Source organism: Sus scrofa, chromosome 2 (genome assembly GCF_000003025.6).
Source record: "Sus scrofa isolate TJ Tabasco breed Duroc chromosome 2, Sscrofa11.1, whole genome shotgun sequence".
NCBI lineage: Eukaryota > Metazoa > Chordata > Mammalia > Artiodactyla > Suidae > Sus > Sus scrofa.
In genome coordinates this window covers 64,800,718-64,826,940 of record NC_010444.4, presented here as the reverse complement: position 1 = coordinate 64,826,940, position 26,223 = coordinate 64,800,718, and the positions used below count along the sequence as shown (strand labels likewise).

At 52.9% G+C, this 26,223-nt stretch overlaps 1 protein-coding gene across 2 annotated transcripts; it reads left to right on the top strand.

The window, feature by feature from the left end:
* Window positions 1,989-26,223, top strand: PKN1 (protein kinase N1). 2 transcript variants are annotated; one of them, XM_005661233.3, is made up of 22 exons: window positions 1,989-2,216; window positions 6,864-7,167; window positions 8,679-8,830; window positions 10,029-10,164; window positions 12,843-12,988; window positions 13,195-13,408; window positions 14,385-14,579; window positions 16,634-16,743; window positions 16,838-16,981; window positions 18,923-18,998; window positions 19,081-19,222; window positions 19,312-19,405; window positions 21,948-22,027; window positions 22,103-22,178; window positions 22,259-22,350; window positions 24,082-24,258; window positions 24,423-24,485; window positions 24,586-24,662; window positions 24,839-24,981; window positions 25,263-25,370; window positions 25,460-25,540; window positions 25,949-26,223. In XM_005661233.3, exons 1-22 carry the CDS (start codon window positions 2,196-2,198, stop codon window positions 26,150-26,152), a joined length of 2,835 nt encoding a protein of 944 aa, XP_005661290.2. In that variant the 5' UTR covers window positions 1,989-2,195; the 3' UTR covers window positions 26,153-26,223. The 2 variants fall into 2 exon arrangements, with proteins under 2 accessions (XP_005661290.2, XP_005661289.2); XM_005661232.3 differs by lacking the exon at window positions 1,989-2,216 and adding an exon at window positions 5,758-5,870.

Genomic DNA, 26,223 nt, shown 5'->3' with positions numbered 1-26,223 from the left:
CTAAAAGCTCCAGAGATCCAGGAACAGGTTTTCCAACAGGGAGAAGTGGCTGCGATTTAGGGTTTCCAAGACCCTAGAGAGAACTGGAGAGAGGCCAGAGGAGCTGTAGGGAGGTGTTGTTGCAGTTATCATATTTGACTGAAATTATACAATAAGTCCTTGGTCTCCCTGTTCCAAGCCCAGAGTGTGACTCTGTTCCCAGTGCCACCAAAGTCCCCAGCGGGCATCGATAAATATTCACTGAGTAAATGAATGCTGGAAGGTTGGCGTGAAAATTTGGCAGGGTTCCCCACTCCATCCAGGGAGGCAGCCTGGAACCTGGCAGACGGCAGAGGGCCCATCCCTGGATAAGGTGGCCCAGTTCCTGGGCTGACTTTCAGCCTTGCTTGCCCCATCATCTCCATCTGTAAAACGGGTGGGCTGGAGAATCAGAAGAAAACAAGCAAGCACCATAAACATCCTGACTTCATAAATGGAGTGAGAGGCTTCTCTCTGAGCCTCAGTTTCCTCATATTTAAATCAAGAGCAAAAGAACTAGCTCGAAAGTTTCTTTAATTTAGTGGATTAAAAATTCGAGGAATTGCTAGGAAGCAGGTGTGGCTGGAGGGAGTGAGCAAGAGGTAGAGGTGGGAGAAGAGAGGGGGGAGCTGAAGGGGGCAGATTGCGCAGGGCCTTGTGGGCTGCAGGTAGGACTTCGCTTTTACTCTGAGGAAGGTGGGAGCCAAAGAGGGATCTAGGCAGAAGAGGGACATGGCCTGACTCAGGCATTCATAGGCGTCCTAGGGCTTTATGGGGACGGAGGGAGGCTCTGTGTGAGAGGAGGCGACTGCACTGGTCCAGGTGAACAACAATGAGGACCGAACCTTTAGAGACGGTGTAAGTGTGAGAAGTGGTTGGATTCTAGTTGGTATAATTTCTCCTCCTCCTCTGTTAACCATTACCACCACCCAGTCTCAAAGAGTCGCCCAAGGTAAGAAGGGAAAGAGAAAACATCGCGCCCGGATCTCTGGGACAATGCGAACCAAGCACAGCTTCGAGTAACCAAGGTACCAGCAGCCCTCCGTGCTCCTGCGTGTCCCAGGAGGACACCCATGCTGAGGCGCCGCCAGGGAGCGCTCCCCGCCCCGCGCCCCAGGGATCGTGACTTGGCTCCGTCAACCGGGTCTGAAAGGGAGTGCAGGGTCGGCCAGAAGCCAAGCTGCACGCTCCAGGTACTCCAGGAGACCCTAGCGAAGCTCCTCAACGGTCTCCACCCTCTGCCTCCGCTGGGGCTCGAATGTGCTTTGTGGAGAGCCACCTGCATGCAGAAGCCCCAGAGAGGCTGGTCCCCATTTTACAACAGGGAGAAGTGAGGCTCAGCGGCCGGAGGGCCCACAAGTCAGTGACGGAGTTAGGGTTCAATTCTCTTTTCATAACAAAGGCAAAATATTAAAATCACAGCAGCTAACCTTTCTTAACCACCTACTGTGCTCCCAGCACTTGGCATGTACTGTCTTAATGCTATCGACATCTAAGGAATGGGTAGCTAAATCCTTCCCGTTTCACAAACGTTGCTCTCAGGGTTTTCGGACTCCCCCAAGGCACTGGGCACTGGGATTCGGAGCTAGGTCTGCCCAAATCTTGTCTTCAGCCCTATGGGGAAGCTCCAATGCCCTTGAATGTCCAGTCCAAGAGGCCTGAACTTGCAACACAGAGGGGGATAAATTGTTTTTGTTTTTTGAGAGGCCCAGAGAGGCCCAAAGGCCTCCACCGCTCCCCGCTTTAACGTGGCTCACTCTTTTCTTAGGTTTCCCCCGCGCTCAAATGGGGGATCGGTGGGCAGCGAGAGGATCCAGAAAGGGGAAAAAGCGGGGGAAGCAGACAAAGTACTTTCGGCAGATGAGGGGAGGTGTCCGGCAGGCAGGACCCCGCAGCCCCAGGGGCCGCCGGGAGCCGCACCCCCTCGGCCCCGCCCCCTCCCCGGGCGCCGACCTCCGCGGTCACGTGACCCGGCCCGGCGGCCGCTGGGGCCGGAGGGCGCGGCGCGCGGACGCGGCGGCCTGGCCAGGCGGGGCCCGAGCAAAGCAGGCCTGAGCCGGCTGTGCGCCGGGGGGTCGCGCCGCGCCCGCCCCCTCCCCGCCCCGCGCGGGGCGCACGCGCGCTCCTCTCACCGCCCCTCCCTCCGCGCGGGGACCCCTGGCGGGTGGCGCGTGGACATGGCCAGCGACGCTGTGCAGGTAGGCGCACCTGCGACCGCAGCCGCCTGGCGGCCAGCGGGCACTAGGGACCCCCGACCGCACGCTCCCGGGGCCCCCGGGATGGGGCAGTAAGGGCGGCCTCCCTCCCCCTCACCTCGCCCCCGAGCGCTGGGCGCTTTCTCCCTGGGCCGGCACGGTGGGGCTCCCACAGTCTCCTCCGCAGGTGGAGGTCCTCACAGAGGGGGCAGCGGGGAGGTCCCACAGCATCCTCAAGCTCCTCCCTTCCCCGAGAATTAGAGGGGGCGCGGCAGAGGCTCCATTTCGGGTGTCTGTGGCCGGCTGTGCATCCTGGTGCCTGGTGCCCCCTGCCACTTGTTCTCCCTCCTCAGCGTTCGGTTCCAGACAGGTGCCGCTCCACCTGGGCAGGTGTCTGGCATTGTGCCCCTGGAGAGGAGGAGGCTGCCCGGCCCATTCCCCTCCCCTACACAACAAAGCTCCAGTGGCCCCAGCTTCCAGACAGAGCTTTATGATGGTCCCGACGCCACCCAGATTGGCACCTGTTGGCGGAAGTGCCTGGGTCGCCTCATTAGATCGCAGAATGGGGAACTCACCCAGCCAGCCTTCTGGCTGCCAGGTGGAACCTTATCCCAGGTGGGGAATGTCCAGGTCCAGACTGGGGATTTTCTTATACCTGGAATCTGACCTGAGCATGGGTGGCAGGGTTGGATCACCCCTGCAAACACACAAATATACAGACACAGAGGCACAGGTGACCAGCACCAACCTGCTGCCCCAGCCAGCTTCTCCTTGTGCCACCTTGTGGACATCACAGCCCTGGACTCACCTTCTCCATCTTTAACAATCAGGGCCAGGGTGACTTCTGACCTTCTTTGGTTCAGTGACCCAAATCTGAGACGTCTTCTACCTCTGGTGCTCCTATTAGTGCCTCAACATCCCTCCATCGTCCTGTGGTTGCTGTGTAACTGGGTTCTCGTCTCCTTCTGCACCTGCCCCCATATCCCTCCGTGTCTCTCCCCCCATGACCCCCTGTGCCCCCACCCCAGTCCTGCTGATGGCCTGCCAGCCTTGCCGAGGAGCTGGGCGTATCTGGTGTTGCAGATCACACAAGGTCAGATCTTGGGGCTGGGGAGGGCCGGGGTCCCTGCCTCTACCCCTCAGCTCTGGGAGAGCTGTTTAGGAATCCCCTGGCGCATGCATGCGCTTGGCGTGTAGCAGACATGACCCAGACAGAAGCTATAATTCCTGGAACGAGGCCGGACCTGTGCCCTGGTCCCCTTTCCCATGTCCTGCCTGCTCTCCCCCACCCCCACCCCCGTCCTGATCATCCCTTTCTTGTGGCTGCTTGGGTCTGCCAATCTGTCCCTCTGTCTGTCCCAGTGTGTGCCTGTCTGTTCTGTGTCCGGCGAACGGATGTCCTGTCCAGATTCCGGAAACGCCCAAAGCATTGAAATCTCCGGACATGGGGTCTAGGTCCCTGGCCACTCTGGGAAGAGAGGAATTCTGGGAGGTGGGCCCTCTGGACCTGAGATCTCCTGCTTTATGTTGGAAGTTGGGGGAGCAGGGATTCTTCAAGGCCAGGCCAGACTTCTGGTTCATAGGTTCATTTTGCTGGCCCTCAGGTGACCCCTGCCCTGGGTAGGAGTGAGTCACCTAAGGGAGGAGAACCCAGGAGGCTGGGCTTCCCTCCCTCCCTGCTCTGCATATTCTCAGGCCTCAGCTGCCAAAGGAGGTGGGGTTGAGGGAGCCTGCTCCTCCTCTAGGCCTGGACTTCCCCCAGCTGAGCTGGCCCTGCTCCTGGCTGTACCTCTGCTCTGCCTGCTGGGGACAGGGTGGGGCTGGGTGGCAGGCGGGGTCTGGTTGGTAGAGGACCGTATGAGGTGAGCTGGGTTTAAACTGCAGAACTGTCACTTTTTCACGATATGTCCTCGGCCCAGAGCCTCTTCCTCTCTGAGCCGTGGTTCTGCCAGCAGAAAAATGGGGCCAAGAGTGTTTTTACCGTGGGGAAAGACATAGACCAGGCCAGCACGTCTACCAGTGGGACTACTGTGACATCCTTCCTGGTCATGTTCAGCAGCTCAGGGTGTGAGTTTTTGTCCTTTAATCCAGGGTTGTCTAAGCCTCCATACTATTGACATTTGGGGCTGAATCATTCTTTGAGGTGGGGCTGTCTTGCGTACAGTAGAATGCCGAGCAGCATCATTCTGCTGCTCAACCCAGTAGATGCCAGTCGCACCCCTAGTTGTGATAACCAACCAAAAATGTCTCTGAATGTTGCCAGATGTCCCCAAAAGTTGGGTGGTGGTGGTAAAATCCCTTCCTCCATTGAGAACTGAAGCTGTCACCTCTTGAGCCCCAGTTTCCTCACCTATAAAGTGGGGGAGAATTATGACAGCTGCTCAGGATAATGTGAGGGGTCGGTAGAATCCTGGGAGGGATATTTTTTGGCTAGAAGTAAATTCTCCCCGGGGTCAGCTGCCTTGGAAGTTGGTCAGGATCCAACCATGACTTTCCTCATCTCTGAAATGGGTTCTCACAGTGGCAGCAGATAATGTACATGGAGCTCTTTGCACTATGCTTGACACCTAGCCAGTGCTCAGATTCTAGGCATTCCTGTTGGAAATCCCAGTTCTGCCTCCTGCTGGCTGAGGGGCCTTGGGCAAGTTATGTCACCATTCCAGGCCTCAGTTTCCTCATCTTGAAAATGGGGCGATAGGAATTCCCACTGTGGTGCAACAGGATTGGCAGTATCTCTGCAGCTCCAGGATATAGGTTTGATCCCCAGCCTGGCACAGGATCCAGCGTTGCCACAGTTACAGCATAAGGCTCAGATCTGATCCCTGGCCTAGGAACTCCACATGCTGTGAGGTGCCCCCTCCAAAAAAAGGAAAAAAGAAGATGGGATGATAATAGCACCTGCTTCCTGGAGTTGCATTAGTCGACCTGGGTGCAATTGTAGTAACTGTCACCATTCTTAATAGTCATACTTGAGTTTTAGTGAGCCCCTGGTTTGGGGACACCCTCACCTCAATCCTCCAGTGCTGTCCCCTCACAATGTGGGCCTTGAGGAGGTGCCGCTGGGCTGGCTGGGCCTCCTAAGCCTCCAAGGTGTGGTCAGCAGCAGCGGGCGACCGAGCTGAGAAGCCGGAAGTTGGGACAGGCTGTGTCTGCAGGAAGGGGGCTGGGCTGCTCACATAAGCACTCTTGAGTGTTTGCGTATAATGTACACAGGGGCAGGCGTGGGGGTGTGCACACACTCGTCAGCCTGTGATCTGTGCACACCCCTATGGGTACACGAGGGTGCGAGCCCACCCAGGTCAGCCCCTGGAGCCTGTACACATGGGGGAGGCTGCTCTTTGTGTCCACACTAGTGGGCTTGTGAGTGTGTGTATTCTGTGTACACCTTGGGTCTCCTCTCGGTTCAGGGAGTTGGGGCCATTCCTGGGATGCCTCCAGAGAAGCAGGCTCAGCCCTGGAGTGGGGGCTGGGAGGAAGGCCCTCTAGATGCCCCAGAGCCCCAGAGCCGGCCTGTCGCGGGGGTTGCTGGGAGCTAGCAGGAAAGAGGAAGTGGCAGGCGAGAGGCCCTGGCAAGGCTGAGGTTCAGGAAGAGGGCGGGGCCCTCAGCCGGGACCCAGGATGGCGGAGGCTGGTCCCCCTTTGGACCGGGAGCTGGAGGTGGGGGCTGGGGTCCTTATGGGGTGGTTGGCAGAAGAGGACCCCAAGCAGCACGGGCCAGAGGCCCTGCCCTTGGCTCTGGGTTTTGGACTGAGGGGAGGAGATGGGGCGCTGGCCTTGGAGTTTTCTGTTTGAAAGATAAAAGTATCGGGGGGCCCTTTGGGTCTTCCAGGTTGGAGAGACAGAGGAGAAAGAGGACAGGGCTCTGCTCTTTAGGGTCCTGGTTGTAGAGAATGAAAGGAGGGGAGACAGGGCCTGTCTCTTAGTTTGGGGGTACAAGAGAAGGGAAGACGAGGCCTGTCCCTCAGCATCTAGTTTGACGGCACAGCAGTGAGGAGTGGAGGCCTGCTCTTGAGACCCCAACTTTATGGTTTTGGGGGGCACCAGAGGCCTGCCCTTGATACTTCCTTGTTTGGGGAGCAACAGAGGGAAGATGAAACCCGCTTTCAGGACCTCTTACTTTGGGGGATAGGGGAGTAGAGATGGGGCCTATCTCCAGTTTGGGGGGCAGCAAAAGGGGAAAAGGATCTGCCCTCAGGACTGTGTCACTTGGGGGGACAGCATAAGGGAGATGAGGTCTGTCCCTGGAACCCTCTAATTTGAGAGGACAAGGGAAGGGCAATAGTACCTGTCCTCAGGGAACCCCCAACATGGGGGACACAGTGGTGGAGTGATGGGGCTTGTCTTCCAGAGTTTCACTGCATAGGAACAGATGAAGGGAGACAGAACTATACCCATAGGCGAGGGGACAGGGAAGGAAGAAGGCCCTGCCCTGGGGACACCACAGTTTGGTGATGTCAGTAAGCAGGGACAGCGTCTTGTCTCACTTCCCAGTTTTGGTGGCGGTGAGGGGTGGTCAGAGAACATGGAGCTGGCCCTGTGTCAGGAGTCCCACCCTGAGAGGAGGCCAAGCCAGGTTGGCTGAGTATGGTCTGCACCCCAGAGTCCTCCTGGTCCCCACTGACCCCACTCTGTCTTCCGTCCCCCCTGCAGAGTGAGCCCCGCAGCTGGTCCCTGCTGGAGCAGCTGGGCCTGGCGGGTGCCGACCTGGCGGCCCCCGGGGTGCAGCAGCAGCTGGAGCTGGAGCGGGAACGGCTGCGGCGGGAGATCCGCAAGGAGCTGAAGCTGAAGGAGGGAGCTGAGAATCTGCGTCGGGCTACTACCGACCTGGGCCGCAGCCTGGGTCCTGTGGAGCTTGTGCTGCGTGGCTCCTCACGCAGGCTTGACCTGCTGCACCAGCAGCTGCAGGAGCTGCATGCCCATGTGGTGCTGCCTGACCCCGCAGCCACTGCCCATGGTGAGCCAGGCTTTCCCAGGGATGCGGGACTGTGGGGGTTCCAGGGCTCACCCATCACTACTGACCCCCAGGGAAACACACTCATGACAGCTCTATCTCAGAATACAACCAGAAAAGAAGCCAAAACCAACACCCAGAGAAAGGTACACACAGGTACACCCACACCTTGGCAACACCCAAAGGATTTACACCCACATGAGTATCTAGACTCACATGGTCACACACCACTTGGACAACCCCCAAAGACTTGTTCACATAACAGGAATTCCTCTGGGGCTCAGTGGGTTAAGGATCCGATGTAGTCACTGCAGTGGCTCTGGTTACTGTAGTAGCATGGGTTCGATCCCTGACCTGGAACTTCCACATACTGCGAGTGCAGCCCCCAAAACCCCCAAATAACAGAAAATGCATCATTTTGAAGGTTATAGTTCAATGATGTTGAGAAGACGCACATTATTGTGCAAAGGATCTGCACAACGTTTGCATCTCGTGACCAAAGACCCTTAAACTCATCACATCAGGAGCCAGTGACCCTCTCACACAGTCATGCCAGCACCTGTCTTAATGTATGAATATCCAGAGACTCTCATAGACTCACCACAACACCCAGAAACTTCCATACCACCACCCAGCACCTAGAGAAATACATAGTCACACGAACAACACCCAGAGACTTAGACATGTTCACACCAACCCCCAGAGAGTCACACTTACACAGATCTGCCCAGTCCTTAAGATGTTCTCCAATCCATCAACAGCCCAAAACTTACATACGCAATCAGACAAGACTCAACACCACTTACCTCAACACACCTACACTGCCTAGATGACAGCTGAAAACCAACACTGTCACATCAACACTCTGAGATAGAGTTCAGCCAGCACCCAAAACTTCATCCAGTCACAGCTGTACCCAGAGTCCCCCGCATAGTCACAATACTGTCTAGAGCCTGACACAGATCTCTGTCAGCATCCAGAGACACGCATGTCTGACTGTACCAACACCCGGACACTTGGACACAGTGGTCCCAGTGCCAGGAAATCTGAACATGCCGTTGTGCCGACAGTCGGAATCATATGCATAAAGTCACCCCAGCACCCAGAGCCTCACACAGTCACTCCAACACCTCACATCTCACAGTTACACTAGCACCTGGGGTGACACATATGCTCAGTTATGCCAACACCCTTCGGGTCACAGACATAAGCATAGCCACACCCATGGACAGCCACACAGCCATGTACATAGTTGGGGGCTTCTGTACAAAGGTATGTATAGTCACACCAACACCAGGCACTCATGCACCCCTGGACACTTGCCCATGCTCATTCATGCTGGTCCTATCCCAGCGCTGAGAGGGTTTCCTGTGACCGATGGTGTGGTTGGGTCCCCTGGCCCCCAGTTCTTTCTCCTCCCGGCCCTCCCGGGTGGGTTCTCTCAGCTGGGGCAAAGCTTCCTGGGCAGATGGAGGTGAGGGCCATGGTGACTCTGTCCCACCCACCCCCTCCAGATGCCCCCCAGTCCCCCGGTGCAGGTGGCCCAACCTGCTCAGCCACCAACCTGAGCCTCGTGGCTGGCTTGGAGAAGCAGCTGGCCATCGAGCTGAAGGTGAAGCAGGGGGCGGAAAACATGATCCAGACGTACAGCAACGGCAGCACCAAGGTGGGGGCAGCACGAGTGAACACACCCCTGTGTGCACATACGCCTGGAGCACATCACACAGTGAGGGGGTTTGGGGGGGTACCTACATGTCCCCCATGGGAGGTTTGGGCCCTCTGGGTTGGGAACAGAGGGACTGATGAATGACTGAGTGGCAGAACTGGGGTGCAGGCAGCTCATGGTGGTATGTGGGAAACAGAGTGACTGGGTGATGTCAGACAGACACACAGCAGTTAGCCCTGGAGACCCAGCAGCCTCTGTGGACAGGGCAACATGCAGCCTCTCACTGCTACTGGCATCTCTCTGACATGTGCACGTGCAGGTCAACACCTGGAGTCACACACACCATTATAACATCTAGAGACACAGCAGTAACAACACTTGGACACATGGAGGATGACTACCACAGGGCTCTCTGGACACGTAGAGACATACCATCATAATAACCCCAGGACACACAGTACAGGCCAACAGACGTCTAGACACACAGACACGCACACCATTAAATTCACACCCAGAGAGCAGAGTTGTCACACAGTCATTCCCCCCAGCTATACCAACACCAAGAACACAGTCACAGGTCTGCACCCACACCCAGAGATACACCCACAAGCACAGCCAGACCTATAGCTAGAGACCCGGGAGAGCACCCATACCTGTGTGCACACACAAAGGTGAATATTACGTGGGAGGGCACAGACCATGCCAGATTTTTTTTTTTTTAAACCTTTTATTGAGGTGTAACAAAGGGATGTGTAGTATATTTTTTTTCTTTTTTGGCCACCCCAAGGCATATGGAGTTCCCTGGTCAGGGAACTTGGACCCACCTACGTGACTCCTGTCAGGGCTACACCCACCACGGGGAACACTGAGCCACACGTATGCCTTTCTGACAGCTGACACAAATACAGTGCCTGCTGGTGCCAGGCACAGCACTGAGCCCTACATACAGATTAGCTCCTTTAATCCTCAGCCGAGTGGTGGTTGCAATCCAATTAGCAATCCCAGTCCTGTAGATGACGAAACAGGCCCAGAGAGGTTGAGTGGCTTGCCCAAAGTCACACAGATAGCAGTCTTAGGTAGCAGAGCCAGGATTCAAATGCCATGGGTTACTCAGGGCCTGCACTGGTGTGGACAGAAGAGCTGCTGGTCAGTCTCCCATCTGGCCAGCCTTCCTCTCACGGCCCATCTCTGCCTCTAGGACCGGAAGCTGCTGCTGACGGCCCAACAGATGCTGCAGGACAGTAAGACCAAGATTGACATCATCCGCATGCAGCTCCGCCGGGCACTGCAGGCCTGCCAGCTGGAGAGCCAGGCGGCCCCGGATGAGGCCCAAGGTGAGTCCGTTGCCCTGATACAGCTTAGCCTGCATCCTATCTTGTAGAGTTCTGCTCCCAGTCACATAGGGGGTTCCTTTCTGGGGCAGGGAGGTGAGTGCTCTGACTCATCATGTGACTGGAACCCATTCTTGACCCTCTCTGGGCCTCAGTTTCTCATTTTGTCCCACTCAAAGTTTCCACTTGATCAAGTGTTAGCAAACCAAAGCTCTTGGGCCAGATCTGCTACTGCCTTTTTGTAAATAAAGTTTTATTGGCACCCAGCCACACCCATTCATTTACTGTCACCTAAGGCTGCTTTGGCATTGACAGCAGAGCCAAGTAGTGGCAACAAAGACTATGTGGTCTGCAAAGCCAAAAATATTTACCCTGTGACTCTTACGGAAAAGATGGGCAGACCGCTGGACTAGGTGGTTGCCTTGTCATGTTGGCCCCTGTGGTGTCCTCAGTGTGTGTGTTTCTGTGAGTGTTTCAGTGTATGAATCTCTCGGGGTGGGAGGGGTCTCAACCTGATTGTCAGCCTGAATTTGTGACGGAGTCTTGATGTATGCATGGGCTACTGATGTGTGTCAGTATTAATGTGATATTAGCCATGGGGACCAGGGGTTGTATGGATGCTCTGTAACTATGATAATTTGCCTGTCACCATGAGAAATAGAGAAGTGTCAACTGTTGGTGAGTGATAGTGCATTTGGGCTGCTATAATATACCACAGTACCACAGATAGGGGAGGGGGCTTTTAAACAACAGACATTTATTTCTCACAGTTCTGAGGGCTGGGAAGTCCAAGATCAAGGCGCTGGCAGATCCAGTGTCTGGTGAGAGCCCTCTCCCACATTCACAGACAGATGCCTTCTTACTGTGTCTTCACTTTGGAAAGGGCCGGGGAGCTCTCTGGGGCCCTTTTTATAAGGACACTGATCCCATTTATGCAGGCAAAGTCCCCATGACCTAGTCATCTCCCAAGGGCACCAAGGTCACCACCTCCAAAGACATCACACTGGAGGTTGGGTTTCAACATATGAAGTTTGCAGGGAAACATGCAGTCCATAGCAGTTGGACCTGTAACACGGATGACAATGTATGTGTCTTTGTAGTGCGGAGGTGTGTGTGGTTGTTTGTATGAACTCTGAATGCCTACGTGAATTTCTCAGTGTCAGTGTGCGATGGTATGATCATGTCCCTGTGCCTCTGGGTGACACTGTAACCTTTGGTGGCAGCTTGCTTTTGTCCCTGCAAGTATAAAAGTCTTGGTAACTGGGCACATGTGACAGCAGTCCTGGTGAGTGCCACACACCTGTGGGTGACTGTGACTCTCTGAGTGCCAGAGTCTGAGTCTGGGTCATTATGCAGGACAATGAGACTGTCCTTGGAATCTACAGCCGTGGATAAGGGTGACTTTGACCTCATGTCCCTAGGTGACAGGTTTCCCATACCTGTGTGACAGTGTCTATCCCTGTGCCATTGGATAACTGTGGCTGTGTCCCCAGGACTTTGCCCTGAATATGGTAGCCAGCCTGTTTCCCTGTGACTGGGTCTCTGTTTCTATGAGTATTGCTGATGCTACCTTGCCTGTGTGACAATGTGGCAGCATTTCTTTACCTGTCCCTATGCCTGATCCACATGGCAGTGTGGTTGTGTTCCTGTGATTCTCCTTGGGTTGAAATTAGAACCCTGGGAGTTTTGCCACCATGTGACTGTGTCCTATGAGGGTGTTTATGTTTTGTGACTGTTTTTCTCTGCCCTTGTGACCGTGTCCCTTTGCTTGAGGTTGACAAGGCACATATCTATGTAATATCAGCCTCAATCCTGTGACAGTGTCCCTGTGTAGCAGCGTGATAGCATCTTTGTGAGAGTGTGTGTTCATCTGCCTGTGGGTATGTGTAACAGTGCCTACACTGGTGAGAAAGTGATAATGCCAGTGTCACCCTGTGAGTGACAGCATAACAATGTCTGTGTGATGTTGTCCCTGTTCCCCTAATTGCATTATATTTCATGATGTGGGTAGTTACCATTCACTTATCCAGACCCCTACTGGAGGAAATGGGGTTGTTTCTAGTCTTTTGGTCTTGAAGGCTTTGAATAACCATGAACATATGTCAAGTGCAGAGGTGTTTCTATGGGATACAATCCCTGAACTGGGATTGCTGAATCAAGGGGTAAGTACATTAGTGTTTCTGATAGAAATGGCCAAACTGCCGCCATCAGAAAGCAACTTGTATTCCCATCAGCAATGAATAAAAGTTACTTTTTTTTTTCTTACATGTCCCTGTATCTGTGTCATTATATCCTTGTGGCTATCCAGTTGCTGTGGTGTCCCTGTGATAATCCATGGGGATAAAGAGGACCTGAAAATGTATGTGTCCCTAAGTCAATGTTAAGTGTACCTTGTATATATGACTGTCCCTGTGTGACAGCTCAACTACATCCTGGGACTGTCCCTGAGGGTGATGGTGTCTGGATAAAAGAGTGACAGCATCTGAGTGTAAGTGTGGCCATTTGCCTGTGGGTGACAATGCGACTGTGCCACCCTGATATCCCTCCTTGGGAGAAAGTGATGCATGTTGGTGGCAATGGCTGTAGCCAGTTCTTGTTCCGGCACATAGCTGCATGTCTGGGCCAGGTTGGTTGGACATGAGGCCCAGGTTGGCCTCACTGCCTTATGTTCCATGCCACAGGGAGTCCGGACCTAGGGGCAGTGGAACTGCGCATCGAGGAGCTACGGCACCATTTCCGAGTTGAGCACGCGGTGGCAGAGGGCGCCAAGAACGTGCTACGCCTGCTCAGTGCCCCCAAGACCCCAGACCGCAAGGCGCTCAGCGAGGTTAGGGGCGGAGCGTCGCCAGGGGTGTGGGGCTGCTGCAAGGGGTGTGGCCTCGTTCTCCGGGAGCCCAGGGTTTTTAGGGCTTGGCCTTCCAGGGAGGAGCCCCATTTGGGACTTAGCTGGTCTGGGGGAGGGGCCTGGGTCTGCACGTGGGGAGGGGTGTGTCTGATCCCGCCCCCAGCCCAGCCAGGCTCCTCCCACCTCAGGCCCAGGAGAAGCTGACAGAGTCCAACCAGAAGCTGGGGCTGCTTCGGGAGGCGCTGGAGCGGCGGCTCGGGGAGCTGCCCGCTGACCACCCTAAGGGGCGGCTGCTGCGCGAAGAGCTCGCTGCAGCCACATCTGCAGCCTTCAGTGCCCGATTGGCCGGGCCTTTCCCTGCCACGCACTACAGCACCCTGTGCAAGCCAGCACCACTCACAGGTGGGTCCCGACCCTCCTCATCTGGACCCCACCCCTGCAGCCCTGGACTTCTGTTTCCTCCAGGTCCCCCAGGCCTGAGTCCCTCAACCTGGATCTCCACTCTCCCCATCGTGGACTCCCATTCCCACTGTTCCCTCCCTCCTCCATTCATCCCAACCCTCTAAGCCCTGGGCCCACCCTACCTTGCCCTCTGATTTTTGGACTTTTTTTTTTTTTTTTTTTTTGTCTTTTTAGGGCCGCACCCATGGGATATGGAGATTCCCAAGCTAGGGGTCTAATTGGAGCTGTAGCCACCGGCCTACACCACAGCCACAGCAATGCCAGATTCTTAACCCACTGAGTGAGGCCAGGGATCAAACCTGCAACCTCATGGTTCCCAGTTGGATTCATTTCAGCTTAGCCACGATGGGAACTCCTGATTCTTGGACTCTTGCTCCCATCCCATCCTCACTTTCCCCACCCCTCCCCAAAATGACCTTGTATTTTTTTCTCCAGCCGAAATCCCCCAGCCCAGTCTCAGTCTTACTTTCAGAGCCCTCAGCCAGCCCTAAATCTCTGACATTCCCACCCCCAGACAAGCCAGCTCCTCCCTCCGTAGAGCCCTCAGCCACTGCCTTCCCAGACCAGCCCTACCATAGACCCCAGCCCTAGTGTCAGACCTCAGATCATCCTGCCAGATTCTTTCCCGGACCCACTAGTCCTACCTGGCTCACCACTGCCTGGCCCTCTGACCTACACCCTGAACCTCTCTTCTGACACTAACACCAGCATCCAGAGCCCCTCCCCAAACTATCCCACCTCCTCCGCCTTGTCCAGGCACAGGCATCCATGCCTCAGAGCCCCTTTCTCAACCTGATTGTCCCTAACTAACTCGCACTTGCATGCTGGCCACTTCTGCGCATGCCCACTTTATTTGCAAACCCATCCCTTCATCCTGGCCCAGATGTGGCCCCCCATGAGCCTGTCTGTCTCTCAGGGACCCTGGAGGTGCGTGTGGTGGGGTGCAGAGACCTTCCAGAGACCATCCCTTGGAATCCCTCACCTTCGGTGGGGGGGCCTGGGACCCCCGAAAGCCGTACCCCCTTCCTGAGCCGTCCAGCCCGGGGCCTTTACAGCCGAAGTGGAAGCCTCAGTGGCCGGAGCAGCCTCAAAGCAGAAGCCGAGAACACCAGTGAGTGGGCATTGAAGGGCTGGGGGTGGGGTGGGGGTGGGATCCTGGGATGGCCCACCTTTGTAATATTGTAAGAAATGAATACATCACACCCACAAGGATGGATATGGTCAAGCAGAACAAACCAACAGGTGTTAGGGAGGATGTGGAGAAATTGGAACCCTTCTACACTGTTGGTAGGAATGTAAAATGGTGCAGCCACTGTGGGAGACAGTATGGCAGATTCTCAACTAATTAAACATGGAATGACCATTTGACCCAGCAATCCCACTTCTGAGTAAATACCCAAAAGAGTTGGAAGCAGGGTCTCAAAGAGACATTGGCACACCCACATTCACAGCAGCATTATTCACAAATGACCAAAAGGTAGAAGCAAAAGCAACCCGACGTTGATTGATGGATGAAGGGATAAACAAACTGGTTCATCCACACCATAGGATTAATATTTTTCAGCCTTAAAAAGGAAGGACATTGGAGTTCCCGTCATATCGCAGCAGAAACGAATCCAACTAGGAACCATGAGGTTGCGGGTTTGATCCCTGGCCTTGCTCAGTGGGTTAAGGATCTGGCGTTGCCGAGAGCTGTGGTGTAGGTTGCAAACACAGCTCGGATCCCATGTGGCTGTGGCTGTGGCATAGGCCAACAGCTGTAGCTCCAATCTGACCCCTAGCCTTGGAACTTACATGTGCCAAGGCGGGGCTCTAAAAAGAAAAAAAAGGGAAAAAAAAGGGAAGGACATTCTGACACATGTGACAATGTGGATGAACTAGAGGATATTACACTAAGTGAAATAAGCCAGTTACACAAAGACAAGTAGTATATGATTCTGCTTATATAAGTATCTAGAGTGCTCAGTGTCATGGAGATGGAAGAAGTGGTGATTGCTAGTGGTTGAGGGTGAGGGGGAGAAGAGAGTTATTGTTTACTGGCAACAGTTTCAGTTTGGGATTATGAAAAGAGTTCTGGAAATGGATGTGGTGATGATTGCACAACAGTGTGAATGTACTTGATACCACTGAGCTGTACACTTAAGAATTATGACCATGGTAAATTTCATGTTACATGAATTTTACCTCAATGTGGAAAAAACTAATACATACATTTTTAAAAGTGTGAAGAAAAAAAAGAATAACAATAGAGTAACCACCTATGTTACCACCACCTAGGTCAAGAAATAGAATTGTCTGGAAGCCCCCTCATGTCCCCTCCTCAATTCCAGCCCCTTCCTCTGCCCTAGAGGTAGCTACTCTCCTGACTTATGTTTATCATTTCCTTGCTTTTCTTTGTAGTTTTAGCTCCCATGTACACATCTCAAAACAGTATAGTTTAATTTGCCTGTGTTTGAACTTCATATACATGGAATCATACAGAATGTATTTCATGGGAATGGCTTCTTTTATTCAGCATTGTTTGGGAGAGTTATCCATATTGTTGCATGAAACTATATATAGTTCATTTGTTTTTACTCCTGTTTGATAATCCATTGTCTCAAAACAAACCATATCAAATTACTCTTTTTTTTTAAGTAAAAAATAGTTGAATATCAGCAGTTTCATGGTTTAGCTAATGACTGTATTATCACTGGTATATTAATTCTCTTGTTCATAGACAGTGAGATGTTCCTAGTTTAGAGTTATTGTATGAGCATTATATTTATGTATCTCCTGATGTTTACTAGCATGCATTTTTTTTAGGGTTAATGCTTAGGAATATATTACTGGAACTTGCATAGAGAATAAAAGTGAGGAGTTCCCTTGTGGCTCAGTGGATTAAGGATCCAGCATTGTCACTGCTGTGATTTGGGTCACTGCTGTGGCATAGATTCAGTTCCTGTCCTGGGAACTCTTACATGCCAGCAGGTTCAGCCAAAACCTGAACACACCACACAGAGAGATCCACTAGAGAGAGATTAAAGGACCCAATGTGAAAGGAAGAACTGTAAAGCTTTGGCAGATAGTAGAAAATCATGAGGGGAGGAGAGGATTTCTTTAATAAGATACACGAAGGATTACCCTCCTGAATTTCCTGACACCCGACCCCCACCTCTGTTCCAGGTGAGGTGAGCACTGTGCTCAAGCTGGATAACACGGTTGTGGGACAGACGTCCTGGAAGCCATGTGGCCCCAACACCTGGGACCAGAGCTTCACCCTGGAGCTGGAGAGGGTGAGCTAGGTTGGGGGGGGGTCACAGGGCTTGAAGGTGGAGGGGTTTGGGGCCTTGAGCACCCCAAGTGAAGGCCCTCTTCTTCTCCCTTGAGGCACGGGAACTGGAGTTGGCAGTGTTCTGGCGGGACCAACGGGGCCTGTGTGCCCTCAAATTCCTGAAGTTGGAGGATTTCTTGGACAATGAGAGGCATGAGGTGCAGCTGGACATGGAACCACAGGGCTGCCTGGTGGCCGAGGTACAGCCTGACCCTGATCCTAAGAAAATGTTTTTTGCATCTCCTGCTCTCAGTTTTCTAGAAGGGGAAGTTATGTTTTGCATTGGTCTCTGAACCTTGATAGAAAAGTACATGTAATTAGTCACATCAGTGTATGACTTAAGCTGGGACTGATTTTTGCTTTGAAGCAAGATATTAAAAAGAAGGAGGAGGAGTTCCCGTCGTGGCTTAGTGCTTAATGAACATGACTCCATAAGGCTTCAGGTTCGATCCCTGGCCTCGCTCAGTGGGCGTTGCTCTGAGCTGTGATGTAGGCCACAGACATGGCTCAGATCCAGTGTTGCTGTGCCTGTGGTGAAGGATGGCAGCTACAGCTCCAATTTGACCCCTAGACTGGGAACCTCCATATGCCATGGGTGCAACCCAAAAAAACCAAACAAAAAAAAAAAAAAAAAGGAGGAGTACCCATTGTGGCTCAGCGGTAACAAACCCAACTAGGAAAAGAAAAAGAAAAAAAGAGATAAAAAGAAAAAGAAGGAGTTCCCATTGTGGCTCAGCAGGTTAAGAACCCAACATAGTGTCCATAATGATGTGGATTTGATCCCTGGCCTCGCTCAGTGAGTTAAGGATCCAGCATTGTAGCAAGCTGTGGCACAGGTTGCAGATGTGACTCAGTTCTGGCATTGCCATGGCTGAGGCATAAGCCAGCAGCTGCAGCTTCAATTCAGCCAGCAACCTGGGAACTGCTATATGGTGCAGGTGTGGCCATAAAAAGAAAAAAAAAATAAAAACATTAGTAAATCTTCACTAATTCCTAACATGTAGGGTTTTTGTTTTTTTGGGGTTTTTGTTTTTGTTTTTGTTTTTTTCTTGAAAAAACATCCAGAAAAAGTCAAACTATTCAAGGGCTATTTTACTACCCAGGGAGGAATTTTTATGTGATCTCACGATCAAGGACCTCTGAAGGAAAGGAGCCGAGAAAGGCTGGCTTCAGGTGGCCCTGAAATTATTCTTCTGTTGGGAAGACTGTCCAAAACCCAACTGGCGAATGGTGGTGGGTAGCCCGGGGGACAAATTCTGAGACAGTCCTGCTTACCTTCAAGGTTTATAACATTCTGTTTTTCTTATGCCTCCCCCAAAGCACCATCCTGTAGAATTTTCTGCAGTTCTGTTGTCCATGAGCCTACAATAGTTGAGTTCTATTGTAGGTAGAAATGTTCTATATCCATGTCATCCAATATAGTAGCCACTGGCCACTTGAAGTATGACCATTGCAGCCAGGGAGCTGATGTTTTCATTTTTCTTACATTTTCCTTAAATAGCCACATGCGGCTTGCAGCTTGCGGCAACTGTACAGGACACCCATAAAGTCACACAGTTCTGTGACTTTAGCACCTTCTAGAAGATGTGTTAGTTGGGAGAATTCAACTAGAGCAGTGGTTTCCCCCACCTTGGTGGACACCAGCATTACCTAGAGGGCTTGTTGAAACACAAATTGCTGGGCCCTACCCCCACCACCACCACCAGTATTTTTGACTTAGTGGGTCGAGGTGGGCGGGGGCCCTGAGAATCTGCATTTCTAGCAGGTCCCCAGGTGATGCTGATGCTGTTGGTCTGGGACCGCACTTGGGGAATCAGGATACTAGATCGATCAAGCATAGGGCCTGTTTGCTGGACTTGTATGTATGTCTCATTGGAGCAGACCCGCTGCCCACCCCAAGGGGAGGGCCTGCTCACCTGCTGCTTGCCTTTCCAAGATGGCACTTCAGGAGGTGGCCCTGTTGAGGGATGGCTTGGTTTTACCACCTCTTAATAGAGTGCGTAGGATTCTGTAGCTGGACACGATGCCACAGTGATTGGAAACCCTGAAACATCCGAGGATGCGCACCTATGCTTCTAAGGGCTCCTCCACCACACTGCCCGGAGGTGGGCGAGGGTTCTGACACTGGCTCCTCCCCTCAGGTCACTTTCCGCAACCCTGTCATTGAGCGAATACCCCGGCTCCGACGGCAGAAGAAGATCTTCTCCAAGCAGCAAGGTAAGGAGTTGGGCCAGGGCAGGGGAGAGACCAGGGGTCCTGAGGGCGTCACGGAGGCTGACACCTGCCCCCATCCGCCCAGGGAAGGCCTTTCAGCGTGCTAGGCAGATGAACATCGACGTCGCCACCTGGGTGCGGCTGCTTCGCAGGCTCATCCCCAACCCCTCGGCCATAGGCACCTTCAGCCCGGGGGCTTCCCCAGGACCTGAGGCTCGGTCCACAGGGTAAGGAGGGAGGGCCCCGGGGTTCCAGCTGCCCCTGGTTGCCTCCCTGGGTGCTGGGTCTTCATGCACCTTCCTCCCTTGTGCTGCAGTGACATATCTGTGGAGAAGCTGAACCTCGGGACTGACTTGGACGGCTCGCCCCAGAAGAGCCCTCTGGGTCCTCCTTCCAGCCCATCAAGTCTGGTGAGCTTCCCTCTTGGCCTGGGCACTGTCAGGAGGTCTTCTTCCCAGCTTGAGTCCCAGAGACTGCTAGGACCTCCCCTAGGTCACACAGCACATCCCTGTCAGAAACAGGGTCCTATTCTCTATCCTGGATAAAAACATGAGCTCAGTGGTTCAAGGATCCAGCATTGTCACTGCTGTGACTTGGATTACTGCTGTGGCACAGGTTCAGTCCCTGGCCCAGGAAATTCCACATGCTGTGGGCATGTCCAAAACGGAAAAAACAAAACCTGTAAGTCCTGTCCCTGCCATGCTGCCTCTAAGCTGTGTGACCCACACCAAGCCACTTCAGCTCTCTGTGCTTAGTGTATTGCCCTATAGAATGAGTATGTTTAAAACGTCAATGACAGAAGTCAAGATAGTGGTTCTCTTGTGGTGGGGGGGGGGCGGTTACTGATAGGAAGAGGACACGAGAGCCTTCTAGGATGATAGGAATGTCCTGCATCTTGATCTACGTCAGAGGTCAGCACATTTTTTTCTGTAAAGGGCCACATAGTCAATGTTTTCAACTTTGTGGGCCAGAAGGTCCTAGTCACACTATTCAATACTGCTGTCCTAGAAAGTCGCCACTCAGACAGACGTGAAGGGGTGTGGCTGTGAGCCAGGAAAGCCTTACTGAATGTATATTACTTTCATGTATCGTGAAATATTCTTCGTCTTTTGATCTGTTTTCCCCAAACCCTTTAAAAACATAAAAATCATTCTTAGCTAGCAGACTATACAAAACATGGAATTTGTCAACCCCTGGCCTGGACGATGGTTCCATTTCCCACCTCATTGAGTGCATTTTCTACCTCATTTTTTTTTTAAAATGGAGAAGTTCCCATTGTGGCTCAGTGAAAAGGATCTGAGTAGTATCCATGAGGATGCAGGTTTGATCCCTGGCCTCGTGCAATGGATTAAAGATCTGGCATTGCCATGAGCTGGGGTGTAGGTTGCAGACGCAGCTTGGATCTGGTATTGCTGTGGCTGTGGTGTAGGCAAGCGGTTACAGCTTTGATTTGACTTCTAGCCTGGGAATCTCCATATGCCGCTAGTGTGGCCCTAAAAAAACCAAAAAAAAAAAAAAAAAAAGAAAGGAAACAATGAGAATAGGTGCCTCATTCAGTTAGATGAGTTTGACCCAAAAAATCCAAAAGCTTAATAACATTGAAAAGCTGGAAAGGTTGCAGACAAACAGGCAGTCAGTGGGAGACATGTGAATCACTACATCTCCTTTGGAGGACACAGATGGCTAAGAGGTCCCACTCTTGGACTTCCATGATGGACAATTACCCATGTGCACAAAAACACATGTGCAGGATGTTTGCCATTGCAGTTTTGTGTGGGCAAAAGAGTGGAAACAACCTCAGGGTCCACCTATAGGAAGCAGTGCTAAATAAATGACAAGATGGAATAGTATGCAACTGTGAAAATGAGTCTGTTCTCTGTGTGCTGGCACAGAATTGATTACCAAGACAGACTGTCTACTGGGAGAGGTGAAATTGGCATATGGTCAATTGTGAATGCAAGAAAAATGGAGCCTGTGCCTGTACTTTTGCTTGAATGGTTGTAGGATACATTTAGAAAGATACTCATGAAATCAGTAATAATGGCTGGCTCTGGAGAGGGCAGCTGGGCAGGAGTGGACTGTGTTTTCCACTGTACACCTGTTGGCACTGACTGAACCTTTGGAACTATCTCTGTAGTGGAGAATGGTGGACCAGTAGGTAATTTTTTTCCCCACTTAAATTATTAATTTTGATTCTTTTTGAAGTTGTGTATGCATGTGATATAAAGGATTTGGTGGCTCTGTAGAACTAATACCAATCAAGGGAATATGCAGATAAATGGTAAAATACATTTACAGCATAAAATGTGCTGAGAAGAAAAATAAAGCAGAGAAAGGGGACAGAGAGTGTTGGAGGATCTGTTGGTTATTTAATGTGGCAGTCAGCTGGCCACCTGTGAAAGTGATAATTTGAATAAAGACCTGGAGGAGTTGAGGGAGGGGCCATGTGGGTATTGCGGAAAGAGAATTCCTGGTGGAGAGAAGAACCCGTGCAAAGCTCCTGGGGTGGAAATATGCCTGATGTGTTCAGGACAGTGAATAGAACCTCAGCCTCTTCATCTATAGACAGGGAATAATAATGCCTTTTCATGCAGGGTTGGGTGGATTTAATGAGAGGATATCTCTAGAGCATTCTGCATAGTACCTTGCCCTCTGTAGATGCCCAGTAGTGGCTCTGAGATTGTTCCCAATCTTCTTGACATCTTTTTATTAACCTAACTTAGACAAGATTAAGCAACAGAGGAATTGATTGCTTTGGATCAGAAAAGTCCAGGGGTGGACTGCCTTCAGGCATGGCTGTATCCAGGTGCTCAGCTGATGTCTCAATGTGGCTGAAGGGAGACTGAGTGAGATGGGGAGTAGGGGGAGAGGTGAGGTCCAAGAGGTGATGGGAGCCTTGGTTGCTTTTGTAATTATGGGTTATTATTCTCTGACCTCCTCTCTCTGCCACAGAGTTCCCCAATCCAGGAAACTTCCACCACTCCCCAGCTGCCTTCGGAGACCCAGGAGACCCCAGGCCCCACTCTGTGCAGGTGACACCCCTCCCCTGCCCACCACCCACCACCCCTGCCTGCTATTGCATGTCCACCAGTCTCCTCTTTCCACAGCCCTCTGAGGAAGTCACCCCTGACCCTCGAGGATTTCAAGTTCCTGGCAGTGCTGGGCCGGGGTCACTTTGGGAAGGTGAGTTGGGGGACTGGGGGTCCAGACCCCCAGGTCCTTGGACCAGCTGCTAAGGCCACCCCTGCCCACTGTGATTCCAGGTGCTGCTCTCCGAATTCCGGCCCAGCGGGGAGCTGTTTGCCATCAAGGCTTTGAAGAAAGGGGACATTGTGGCCCGAGACGAGGTGGAGAGGTGGGGACCCTGCTCAGGCCCTCTAAGAACTTCAGTCTCCTCTTCTGGGAAATGGGAGACAGAGCAGTCCCCTCCTTGGAGCTGCTATGAGGGTGACTCATAACAGTCACTCATACATATTAATAAGCTCGTAATTACGATAATAATAATGACTCTTGGAAAGCACCCACCATGTGCTTTACATTCGGTAACTCGTTCCTCACAACAGCTTTAAGAGGGAAATACTGTTATAGTTCCCATTCTGCACATGGCACAGAGAGGTTGAGCAAATTGCCAGAGGTCACATAGCCAGTAAGCAGCTGGTCCAGGATTTGAGTTTAGGGACTCGAGTTCTGAAGCCTGTGCTATTAATGGTGCCATTGTACTGCCTCTGCTTTAGGGTCAGGACCCTGAGTTCAAATCCTGCCTCTGCCACAGACATGCTTGGAAACCTTAGGGAGCTCACTTCATCCTGCTGAACCTCAGCCTCCCCATCTATAGACAAGGAGTAATAATGCCTTTCTTGCAGGGTTGCTGGGTGGATTAAATGAGAGGATGTCTCTAGAGCATTCTGCACAATGACTTGCCCACTGTAGATGCCCAGCAGTGGCTCGTAGATTGTCCCCAGTCTTCTTGACATCCTTTTACTAACCAGGAACCCAACTTAGACAGGCTCAGGCAAACAGAGGAATTGATTGCTTTGGATTAGAAAAATCTAGGGGTGGACTACCTTCAGGCCTGGCTGGATCCAGGTGCTCAGTTGATGTCTCTCAATTTTGCTTTTATATGTGTGGGCTTTGCTCACAGTCCCCTTACAGGGCAGAGGTGCTCCTCCCCACCCTGGCAGTTTATTGCTCATCTGCCAGCTTTAGCCCTTCTTCCTTAATAATTCCAGCAGAAATCCTGAAATTGAGCCCCATTGGCTTGGCTTGCCCATTTGTGAACCAATTCCTGGTCAGGGAGATGGATTGCTCCAAAGGGAAGTAACAGTCTCATTGGTGGTTCACCAAAGGGAATTTAAGGAACTGTCGCTAAGACTACTGGATGGATTCTGGGTGCCTGAGAGCAGACAAGGCTGCCTAGGTTCAGAGGTATTAAGCATCTTGCTCGGGGTGCACAGCCATGCAAGACCCTTAAAATCTTATGATTTGGAGTTCCCATTGTGGCTCAGCAGGCTAAGAACCCAACTGGTATCCATAAGGATGCAGATTTGATCCGTGGCCTCGCTCAGTGAGTTAAGGATCTGGCATTGCAACATGGTGCAGTGTGGGTCGCAGATGCTGCTCAGATCTGGTGTTGCTGTGGTGTAGGCTGGCAGCTGCAGCTCCAATTCGACCCCTACGCCGGGAACTTCCATATGCTGTGGGTGCAGCCCTAAAAAGACAAAAATTAAAAAAAAAAAATCAGGGAGTTCCTATCGTGGCTCAGCAGAAACAAATCTGACTAGTATCCATGAGGACACAGGTTTGATCCCTGGCCTTGCTCAGTGGATTAAGGATCTGGCATGGCCGTGAGCTGTGGTGTAGGTCACAGATGCAGCTCAGATCTGGTGTGGCTGTGGCTGTGGCGTGGGCTGGCGGCTACAGCTCTGACTCGACCCCTAGCCTGGGAACTTCCATATGCCGTGGATGCGGCCCTAAAAAGAAAAAAAAAGAAAAAGAAAAATCTGATGACTGAAGACTCTAGAGAGTGGGGGTGTTGGGGGTTGGGTGCTGCTATGGTTTCTGACCCCTGCCCCTCTACCCTGCCCAGCCTGATGTGTGAGAAGCGGATCTTGGCAGCTGTGACCAGTGCAGGACACCCCTTTCTGGTGAACCTGTTTGGCTGTTTCCAGACACCAGAGCACGTGTGCTTCGTGATGGAGTACTCGGCTGGTGGGGACCTGATGCTGCACATCCACAGCGATGTGTTCTCTGAGCCCCGAGCTGTGTGAGCCTGGTTCCCCTCCCTACACCTCCACATATCAGCCCTGCCTTCCCCCAGCTCCTGGAGTTTCGGGGACTGGAGGGGTACTTTTGAGGATGTGGGAGCTTTATGTGACCCTCCTCCCTTGCCTGGAGGTCTAGCCTCCTCACACCAGCCTCTTTCTGCAGCTTTTATTCAGCCTGTGTGGTGCTGGGACTGCAGTTTCTGCATGAACACAAGATTGTCTACAGGTGTGTTTGTGTGTCTGTGTGCTCTGCCCACTGTGAGGCCCTCAGGCTTCAGGCAGGGCCCAGATCCCCTTTCATCTCTCTTTACATCCCCCCCCAACAGGGACCTGAAGTTGGACAATTTGCTCTTGGACACCGAGGGCTATGTCAAGATCGCAGACTTTGGCCTCTGCAAGGAGGGTGAGGGGAAGGGCTAGAATCTGAGGGGCTGGCCTCTGGGGTTTAGACAGAGAAGGGAGGGAATGGAGTGCCCAGCCCTACCTGGGTTACCCCCTACCCTGGTCCTAGGACAGGGCTGGCTGTCTGGACTACCCCCCACCCCTACCAATAACCTCACATGGCCCTGCTGCCCTCAGGGATGGGCTATGGGGACCGGACCAGCACGTTCTGTGGGACCCCGGAGTTCCTGGCACCTGAGGTGCTGACAGACACATCGTACACTCGAGCAGTGGACTGGTGGGGGCTGGGCGTGCTGCTCTATGAGATGCTGGTTGGCGAGGTGAGGCCCCAGGCTGCTCCACCCTGCCTGTCTCTGGGAACCTGTGTGTGCACGATCGGTAGTTATGTGGGGTGGGGGGGGATCAAAACTGGCCTCCACACCATGTGCTGTCTGACTGGGGACAGATGGGCTTTGCCCCCTGGCCTCAGTTTCTGCATCTGTAAAGCGGGGGTACTTACCCTCCCAAGTGAGCCATGTAAAAGTGCAGCTGGAGCCTTGGGTGGGGCTGGTTGTGGTGTGGCCAGAGGGGCCTAATTCACCCTGGCTCTCCCTGTCCCCAGTCCCCATTCCCAGGGGATGATGAGGAGGAGGTATTTGACAGCATTGTCAACGATGAGGTTCGCTATCCCCGCTTCCTGTCAGCTGAAGCCATCAGCATCATGCGCAGGGTGAGGACCCCCCTACACACTTGAGGTGGGCCAGGGGAGTGGCTCTGGGGCCAGGAAGGGGAACACTAATGCAGTATTCCCTCTTCCAGCTGCTGCGGAGGAATCCAGAGCGGAGGTTGGGGTCCAGCGAGAGGGATGCAGAAGATGTGAAAAAACAGCCTTTCTTCAGGGTGAGGTCCCCCCACAGGACCCAATCATCCCCCTATCACCCCAAGGTCTAGTGGCTTCACCTCCAGCATTGTCACATCCCCTTGGTTCCTGCCTGCCTTTCCTTCCCCTTCCCTCACCCCCACTGGCCCTGCCACACCCACATCTACTCCAGGCTGGCTTGGGGGGAAACACTGACCTGTGAATGAGCCCAGGCTTCTGCCACCACTCCCGCCCTGACCACCAGCACCCCCCATACATTGTGACACTTCCTGAGCCCCCAGGCCGTTCCCCTACTTTCCTCCTTTTATCTTTGTGACTCCCTGTGTTGATCCCCACAGACCCAAGGCTGGTTAGGGCACATGGAGCAGACCCCTTCCTGCAGTCCCCCTGAGCTTCCCCTGCTGACCTCTCCCCTCTCTGCCCTGCAGACGCTGGGCTGGGACGCCCTGCTGGCTCGGCGCCTCCCGCCGCCTTTTGTACCCACGCTGTCTGGCCGCACTGATGTCAGCAACTTCGACGAGGAATTCACGGGGGAGTCCCCCACACTGAGCCCACCCCGAGACGCACGGCCCCTCACAGCCACAGAGCAGGCAGCCTTCCGGGACTTCGACTTCGTGGCCGGGAGCTGCTAGTCCCCTGCCCCGTCCCTGCACTCACCCAGCTGTTCGTAGTTTTTAAAAAGGCCTTTGGGTTTTGCCCCATC